Here is a 9,464-nt window from a genome sequence, read left to right as displayed (position 1 = left end):
GCAACACCTCGTTTAGAATCTATCTATCTAAAGTTTCATGTTATACAACAAAATGCAGACAATGTCCATCCATCCATCTATTTTCTAACCCACTGAAACCGAATACAGGGTCACAGGGGTCTGCTGGATTCAATCCCAGCCAACAAAGCAGGAGCCAATCCTGGGCAGGGTGCCAACCCAACGCAGGACACACTGGGGCCAATTTAGAATCGCCAATCCACCTAACCTGCATGTGTTTGGTGGATTGTGGGAGGAAACGGACGCAAACACGGGGAGAACATGCAAACTCCACGCAGGGAGGACCCGGGAAGCGAGCCCGGGTCTCCTAACTGCAAGGCAGCAGCGCTACCACTGCGCAAGATGTTTCAGTGCATAAATGTTTCAAAATTCAATGTTGAAATGAATACTACAAAATAAAGAGAAGAGAACGTTTCCTGCCAGTAAACCGGTTCACTCCGCATCAACGCTGCAAGCCGACTTCCGGGGAATCCTTGTCTGTTATAACAACCAGAAATGCTTACGCCACTCCCAAAATGGCAGACTCGGTTTGCCATTTACAGCTCGACGCATGCGCCAAGGTTACAACCACACCTTTTGAGGGGCAAGCGGAAAACTCGGGTCCGTTCGTGTTTGAGTCCGTGTGAAGAACATTGCTGGTGTACTTATGTACATGATCTGTTTATGTGAATTCTTCTAACGGAAAGGGGATATAAAAATGTTCAGAGTTTATGATAATAACCTGAGGAAAGTTTTGTCAGAGGTGAGCATACTGACCGGTCCCCCCGCCGGAAACTTATATTTAATAAGTTGTTTTTAAATGGTTTGTTATTTGAACCCAGCAAATGCATTGAGGTTCTTGTTTATGATATGCGGAACTGACATTGTTAGTTCAGGCAACCCGTTAAGAAAATAAGCCGAGCGATGACGTCTGACAACATTTAGTTTTAAATGTGTGTAAGTTTCACATGAATAGGAAATTGGATGTTACTTGAGAATGTGAGATTGTGTGGAGCATGTCTGCGCTCGAGCTCCCGGAATTAGTCATTGCGCTGCCTTTTGCGCATTTCTATAACTATAATTCACGTTGTTTATCTCGAAGAAAAAGAGGATGGACAGTATTGTATCGGTTAACAAACTACGAGTTGAGTGGATTAGCAAAATGTCTAATTTTAAGGGTTGTCCGATGTCGGTGCCTAGTATTGCCCTTCATGTAAGTGACCCGTGCTGTTTGTGCATTGCTACTCATGGGAGTGCAGGAAATCTCGGTCAAAACCAACGAAGCTAACTTTCTTTCTAGCAACAAGACTCCAACTAAAACATAACGGTTGGTTTTGTCCCAGTTGACAGTTGATTACTATCGTCAACTCCTCCTTTTGACAAAAGTCAACATCAGCCCAGAAAGAGTTAATAGGCACCCCGATTTCGTATGGCTGTCAGAAGATGTGCTTTAAGGCAGGGGTCATCAACGTCGGTCCTGGGGGCCCGCTGTGGCTGCAGGTTTTTGTTCCAACCAGCTTGAATTTTTAATTTAATTAAGTGAACTGTTATTTGCCAGATTCTGTGTTGTGGGACAAATGTAGAAATTAGAAAACTAAGTTTGGTAATATATATATATACCTGTATATGGAAGAGAAGGTCTGTGATACGGTTTGCATATTAGCAGTTGGAGATCCACAAAGGGAGAAAATGAATCACGTATCATAAAGTAGTTTTTATTCCTGAGCTTTCAACCCCCTTTCAATACCTGTATATATATATATACACACACAATTCTGACATGTACAATTTTAATAGGCGACAAGAAAGGTAATGTAGTACATCTTCCGCGGATAACATTAGACACCAAAGGAGATCTTGATATTCCATTCATATTAAAACGTTTACAGTTTCCCGGTAAAATAGCTTTTGCAAAGGCATTTAACAAATCACAGGGACAAACATTCGAAAAAGTCGTTTTATTTATTAGAGAGAAAGACACAAAATTCAATCACGGGCAATTATACGTTGTGTTGTCACCATGTAAGCCCAAACACAGAATCAAAATTCAGTGCGATATTGACGAACATTTAATTCAAAAAATTGGTTTTACTGCAGTTTTACAGTAAAAGTGTAAGTTAAAAAAGTATTTGTGTGTTATTCTAAAAGCCAAACAGAACGAAAAAATAACACTACGAATACCGGTGAGTGTTGTAATAAATAATGTAGTTACTACAGATCATTACAAATATTTGTGTATTGTTTTCTGTATAGGAAGCAGAGAGCAAGCATTAAATGTCACTGTTGCAGCAGAGCAAAGCACTGTTACTACAACATTACCTGAAGGTTACATGCAGCTTAGCAAAAACTAGTCCTACTAAATAAATTAATCTCCAGATTTCCTAAAATGAATGATCATTAAACAGTGACACAGCATTTGCTTTGAACTTCTAAAACTTAAAAGGTTTTGGATTCCATATAGGAAATTTCCATTATTTGTAGTATAATGGACAAAAGAACTAATGGAAATAATTTGTTTATTAACAAAAATAAATGTAGCTGTTATTATTTAGTTATTGAATATTTTTTTAAATGGTCAAATCCCTTATTTTTTGTTAGGTTATCCTGAAACATAAAGGGAAGCAATAGATAATGTTCCTGTTATGTTAACTGTTTGCTGGATTTCCTGCTTTTATTAATATTGTAAGCTACAGTGATTCATCATTGGGGTGTAAAAAAAAAAGACAGGAAATTCAGATTATTTTAATAAAGCTTATATGGACAATGTGCTTGCATCTTATTAACAATTACTCTTCCAATTTAACTTTCCAGCTATATACTTAGCAATTTTGTTAAAAGAAGCCTACCCAGCATTCCATATCTCACACCCATGTCTATCCTAGAGGCTATACTACACTAGTTAGTCTTGATGAAGGCTTAAATACTATTTTAATGATACATACAAATATTTCGACCAATCTACACTTCAAAGAGCTCAGGAAATTTTGGGAAAGGAAACCTTCAATTGGCATCTCAGAAAAGGAGTGGAACTGAGCCATCCATAGAATAGCCTCCAGTTCTCTACTGCACAGGGCTGTGGGGTCGGAAGCAAGTCTCGGGTTATAGGAGTCGGAGTTGGTGAAAATGTACTGACTCCGACTAAATGTAAATTGTAATATAATATGGTAAAATTCATGGTTTCACTTCTACTTAACACTTAAGTTAATCTATTTTTTCTTCTACCCTTTTTTAATCTTGTAAGTATAGGGTAATAAATAATATTTAAAAAGCCACAGCAGCATCGCTACAGCCTTTAACTCTTTTAGGGCTCATTTTTTATTTTGTTTGTTGTTTCTTTTCTCCCAGGGCTGAATATTTTTCCAAAAACTCACTTTTTTCTAAAAAGAACACAAAGCAATGAATCAACACAACAATCAACAAAAAAAAATTATCTTGACAAATGTCACTGTCTTGCATGTTGTTTGAGCCTGCATACTGTGTGATTTCACATACATGTTACGCAGCAAAGTATGATGACGCTCAAAGCAGCCGATTGCATGCATTGCCACATTGCGTTGCTTACAATATGTGCTGCACTGGTGCCTCCTTTTGAATTGTCTGTTGCTCCACAAAACACAGTCAGGTTTGTATTTTCTGTCTTCGGAGGTTGCAGGAAAATGGCGCTCAGTCAGCCGGTCTGGCACTGCCCTTTGTGATGACCTTCCTCGCTTTGCCAAAGGCACAGCAACATACTCTGCCAGCAAGCCGTCAACCACCTTCTTGTGGAAATCTGCCGCAGTCATGGTGCTGTCCCTGTTTGCCTGCTTGAACACTATATAGCTATCTGTCAGTGCAACCTTATGCATGTGATGGTACACAGTGTGGTACCACTTGATGGACTTACGGTCATAACAGTATGATCCAGTTGATCAAATCCGGCCATTTTACAGTTAGACTCCTCTGCTGCAACTTCCTTGTCCAGCTTTCTACCTTCTGGGTTTCCCTTCTGAAGAATTACTTTCTCACATGTTTTGTTGGTGTGTACTGTAGAGAGACAAGTCACCCGTTTGATATCGTGCCACCAAGTTTTCTGCCCGCATAAAATCGGAATTGTCGCCTCTTTACATTTTAAGCCTGACTGGCTTCAATTGTGAAGGCATGTATAGTGGGTACAGAAAAGAACCCCCAGCCACCAACTCCAAAACATTAACCATTTTTTTTGCTTTACAGCCTTAAATGAAACCACACAAAAAATATTTCTTCCCAGCTTTACTTACTCAGTGCAACCTCTAACATCCAAGTGAAAGATATCACAGCTACAGTTCAGAAAAAGTATAATAAATCAAAAACAAGACCTACTGAGACTAATAAAGGATCACCTCCTATTTTCAATATTTAGTTGACCCATCTTTTGCTGGGATACTTCTCTATCAGCTTTGCACACCTAGATTGAGTAATATTTGCCCCCCACTCTTCTTTACAGAACTGTTCAAGTTCGGTCAAATTGGCTGGTGAGCGTTGGTGGTCTGCTATCTTCAGATCTTTCCACAGATTTTCACTGTGTTTTAGGTCTGGGCTCTGACTGGGCCACACCAGGACAAAAACTTTTTTCTCCTTCAGCCACTGTGTGCTCAATTTTACTGTGTGCTTTGGGTTGTTGTCATGTTGAAAGGTGAACATTCTGCCCATCTTCAACTTTCTGGCAGAGGGTAGCAGGTTTACCTCAAAAATTTGATGGTATTTTTGCCCCATCCATTTTTCCTTCTACCCTAACGAGAGCCCCAGGCCCTGCGGCAGAGAAACAGGCCCACAACAGGATGCTGCCCCCTCCATGCTTTACTGTAGGTATGGTGTGTTGTGGATGGTGAGCTGCATTGGTGTACTGTTTGGTGTTGAGGCCACATAGTTTGATGTTGGTCTCATCTGACCATAAGACTTTTTTCCACTTTGCATCAGAATCTTCAAGGTGCATTCTGGCAAAGCTCAAACGAGCCTTAGGCCTTGTTCACACGGGCGTTAAGTTTTTGGATAAACGAACTTGCTCTGAACGTCCTAGACGCTTATGTTGCATTTGTGGTGGCGATCGGTTGACTTCTACACGGCGTTCGTTTGTCTCTGTCTAACGCCAGCCTGCAGCCCAAATTGTAGTTTGTGTGTTAACCTGTGGAGGCAGTGTCGGGAACTGGATATGAAAGCCCTTGTCGTTTTATTTGAGGTGCCTCCTTTCAATATGGACCATTTTGCTATGTTAGATATTAATCTTCTTGTTTTAAAAATACTCGTAATACGGCGACGTAGGGAGAGAAAACCCTACTGGGTTCATCCTCTGACTGCACAACGTCGGGTTAAAGGAAGTTGTTTTGTGCTTTATGAAGAAATGCGAAGATTTCCGCGCAAGTTTTTTAATTACTGTCGGATGTCGGTTTCCACTTTTGATTGTCTGCTGCAGCTGGTGCAATGCCACATTGCACGCCGATCAACCAATATGCGACTTGGTGTTAGCCCCAAAGAGAGACTACTTGTCACTTTGAGGTAAGGAAACAGTAGTCGAGTGTGCGCTTACACCGGTGTTATGCACTGAAATGCCCCCCCCATGGATTGCCCCCCCTACATATTCGTTATCAAATATTATATTAGAACATAAATTAATAGGTTCATGGTTTACAAATTACATGAGACAATAAAATAAAATAAGCAATATAAAAATATATATGTTGTATATGAAAACATAAAAATATTAATATCATGGGATATATCCGGTCCTCCGAAGCGTAAAATAAACGCGAGAAACGAACTAGAAGCGGTTTCCTTGCGTCGCTGGGTTTTGAACGCCAAGAAAAGCTGCATGCAACGTCTTTTTGATGCCGTATAAACGCGCTGCCGGACAAACGCACGTCACCAAAGCCCGTGTGAACACTCTCATTGACTCCTACGTAGAAAACACTCGGCGCTTGATCCGCGCTCACCGGACGCTACGAACGCAAAAAAAACGCTTGATTTTAACGCCCGTGTGAACAAGGCCTAAATGTGGCCTTTCTTGAGTAGTGGCTTTTTCCTTGCCACCCTCCCAAACAAGCCACAATTGTGGAGCGCTTGTCAAATTGTTGTCACATGCACACCATTAATGACCACTCTTTGCCATCAAACCCTGTAACTCCTTCAAAGTCGCAATTGGCCTCTTGGTAGCCTCTCTTACCAGTTTCCTCCTTGCTCTTCCATCCAGTTTGGAGGATCCAGGGAGGGTCCTAGTAGTGCCAAACACTTGCCGCTTCTTTATGATGGACTTTACTGTGCTTCTTGGGATTGATAAAGCCTTTGAGATTTTTTTTGTCTCCATCTCCTGCCTTATGTCTGTCCACAACTCTATCCCTGAGATCTTTTGAAAGTGGCTTGCCACCCATAGTCAGGTGTGTGCTGTCCGTTGCACTACCAAGCAAGGGAATGAATGCTCCAGGAACAGCTTCACTAATCACACTGATTACAACTGATCAGAGGTGGAAGGAAACCAGTAACCGCAATGGAAATGGTGGGCACTGACACCTGATTGAGTTTAAGAGGGGGATGATACTTTATTAATCTCAGTAGGTCTAGTTTTTGATTTTAATTCTTCTGAACTGTAGCTGTGATATCTTTCACTTGGGATGTTATAGATTGCATTGACTAAGTAAAGCTGGAAAAATATTGGTTTGTGAAAAAATGGGAATATTTCAAAGGGGGGATTCTTTTCTATACCTACTGTGTCTCCTGTTCACCCTCACTGTGCCCCAAGCTCCAATTCCCCTGCTCTGTAACTCCATGAATAACTCGGGTGATGTATAGAAATTGCCCATGCACACAACATGACCAAAATGTTCATAGCCCTGTAGATAGATACTTTATTAATCCCAAAGGGAAATTCACATAATCCAGCAGTAGCATACTGATACAAAAAAAAAAATTAAAGAGTAATAAAATTGCAGGTAAAAACAGACAGTAACTTTGAATAATGTTAACGTTAGCAGCTCCAGCACAACCCGACTTGTCAAGGGACAGTTCTCACTTTCTTGTATATGTGATTACTTTCAGGCAGAAACCAGTGTTTGCTTCTGCCAGTACAAAATCCTTTATGCTATATTTTGTGGGCTTGTCTGGCATATATTGGAGGAAAAAAAGGTGTCCCTTGTATTTGATCATTGGTTCATCACGGCCAGGCTGATAAAACTGTTTATATGTCGGTTCCACAAGGTCAAGCAGGGGCTGAATTTTAGACTTGGGTTTAAAGCCTGGCTAACCCTTTGGGATTTGTTTCTGGTTATCACAGAAATGAATAAAACTTTACAGGAGCGAGTACTGTACTTATCACACGGCATAACCTGTCCAAAGCCACCAGGGGACAAAGCACGTTTGGACCAGTGCTCCCTGAAGTTACATCTCCAGTCCAGTCCCATCTCTATTCGTAATGCCATAAAGCCCTTCATCTCATGTTTTGTTGTGGGTTTCCAATTTGAAAAATGTAAAAAAAAAATGTAATGTGGCAGTCAGGTGTTGCCGGAAATATTGATTCCATCTAGTTTTGTTAGGTAAAGAGTCATTATGATAGTGCTTGCTTTGAAAGGCACTATTTAAAATAATGATTAATTGACATAAAGTAATTGCTGAACTTAATTTCAGTTTATAATGTTAACGAGAAAGAACATATATTTTTGTAATCTATTTGACATTACATGTAGTCACCGAGAACAGAAGTGTGGTTATACCAACACCCTGGTGATCACATATTAGACCTTATCTGTACATTTGGCTTACAGGGCCTCACAAAAGTGTTTGCTTTGTTTTGTCGCATTACAATCTGGGATTAAAATGGATTTTTGGGTGTTTAGCACCATTTGATTTAAATAACATGCCTATCACTTTGAAGGTGTAAAATGTTCATCGTGACACAAACAATAATTAAGACCAAAACAAAACAGAAATCCCATGTGTACAAAGGTGTTCACCTCCCAAAGTCAGTATTTTGTAGAGCCATTTTTTTTCTGTGATTTCCAGCTGCAAATCTCTTGTTGAATGTCTCTTATTAGTTTAGCACACCACACCACTGGGATTTCACCCATTGCTCAAGGCAAAACTATTCTAACTCCTTCGACAGGTGGGTTGCGTAGGTGTACAGCAATCTTCAAGTCCTTTCAGAGGTTCTCATTGGAAGGGGGTCTGGGCTTTGATGAGGCCATTCCAAGATATTTCAGGGTTTCCCTTCAAAACCACTCCAGTGTCACTTCACCAGTATGTTTAGGGTCATCCATTGACCTTCTGGAAAGTGAACCTTCACCCCAGTCGCAGTTCTCTAGCAGACTGAAACAGATTTTCCTCAAGAATTGCATAGTATTTAGTGCCATACATCTTTCCTTCAATCCTGACCAGAAAAACATCCCCACCGCATTTGGCGGCCACCACCATGTTTCACTGTGGGAATGGTGCCCTCGGCTTGATGGGGAGGTGTTTGTGCCACACATGGCCAAAAAGTTCATTTTCAGTCTCATCTGACCAGAAAACCTTCTTCAGTGTGTTTGTGGAGTTTACCACATGCTGTTGGGCCAGCTCCAGAAATGTTTTCTTATTTTGTTTACTTTAAGCAGTGGCTTTTTTCCTGGCCACTCTGTGGAGTATGTGGCTTAAAGTGGTCCTATGGACAGGTACTTCCATCTCTGCTGTGGATCTTTACATCTTCTTCAGTATTATCCTTGATGTTTTTGTTGCTTCTCTGATTAATGCCCTCCTTGCCTTACGGGTTTTGCTGTTCTCTTGACAGGTTTGTACTGGTGCCATTTTCTTTCCAATTTTATTATAATGGATTTAATGGTGCTCTGCGAGATATTCAAAGTTTGGGATTTTTTTTTAAATACCCCAACCCTGATCTGTACTCCTCCACAAGCTTGTCTTTGACCTGTTGCTCCTTGGTCTTTATGGTGCCTACTGAGTGGTGTTGTAGAGTCAGAGGCCTTTCAGAATAGGTCTGTTTATACAAACATCATGTGACACTTTGATTGCACACAGTTAGACCCTAATCAACTAATCATGTGACTTTTGAAGTTAATTAGTTAGACCAAATCTTATTTAGGGTTTTCAGAGCGGGGTTCGAGGGTGAATACATAGGTACACAACTTTTCAGTTTTTACTTTTTTTTTTTTTTAAATATACATACAAAGTATTTTATTTTCATTTCACTTTGACAATTTGGACTATATTATGTCCATTACATAAAATTCAAATGAAAATCCATTTTAATTTCAGATTGTAATGTGACAAAAAACAGGGCAAACACTTTTGCAAGGTGCTGTATTTGCTGGCAACACTCGCAGCACTGTTGTGCGCCTGGCTGACCTTTAAGCAGCACTATTTAATGCTTCTACCTGCTCTTACCAGTAAATGTCAAATTTCTTTCAGAGACCTTATTAACATCTGTCCCTCTATCCTTGTTGGTTGCATTTGTGATCTTTTTCTGCCCACTCCTT

General features: G+C 40.4%; 1 protein-coding gene across 4 annotated transcripts in view; it reads left to right on the top strand.

Moving 5' to 3' along the window:
• The first annotated feature begins 599 nt into the window (after nucleotides 1-599).
• Nucleotides 600-9,464, top strand: part of LOC120530138 (E3 ubiquitin-protein ligase RNF31-like) — a 78,086-nt gene continuing 69,221 nt past the window's right edge. For 2 of the 4 annotated variants that reach the window (XM_039754340.1, XM_039754338.1), the window contains exon 1: nucleotides 601-760. In XM_039754340.1, the coding sequence (XP_039610274.1) occupies nucleotides 716-760 (45 nt within the window). In that variant the 5' untranslated portion in view covers nucleotides 601-715. Of the gene's footprint in view, nucleotides 761-9,464 lie in introns of all 4 variants that reach the window. The other 2 variants (XM_039754337.1, XM_039754336.1) reach the window with 2 other exon arrangements.

The sequence above is a fragment of the Polypterus senegalus genome, chromosome 5, assembly GCF_016835505.1.
Source record: "Polypterus senegalus isolate Bchr_013 chromosome 5, ASM1683550v1, whole genome shotgun sequence".
NCBI classification, from domain to species: domain Eukaryota; kingdom Metazoa; phylum Chordata; class Cladistia; order Polypteriformes; family Polypteridae; genus Polypterus; species Polypterus senegalus.
Note: the sequence above shows the minus strand (reverse complement) of the source record. Positions and strands in the feature narration are given on the sequence as shown.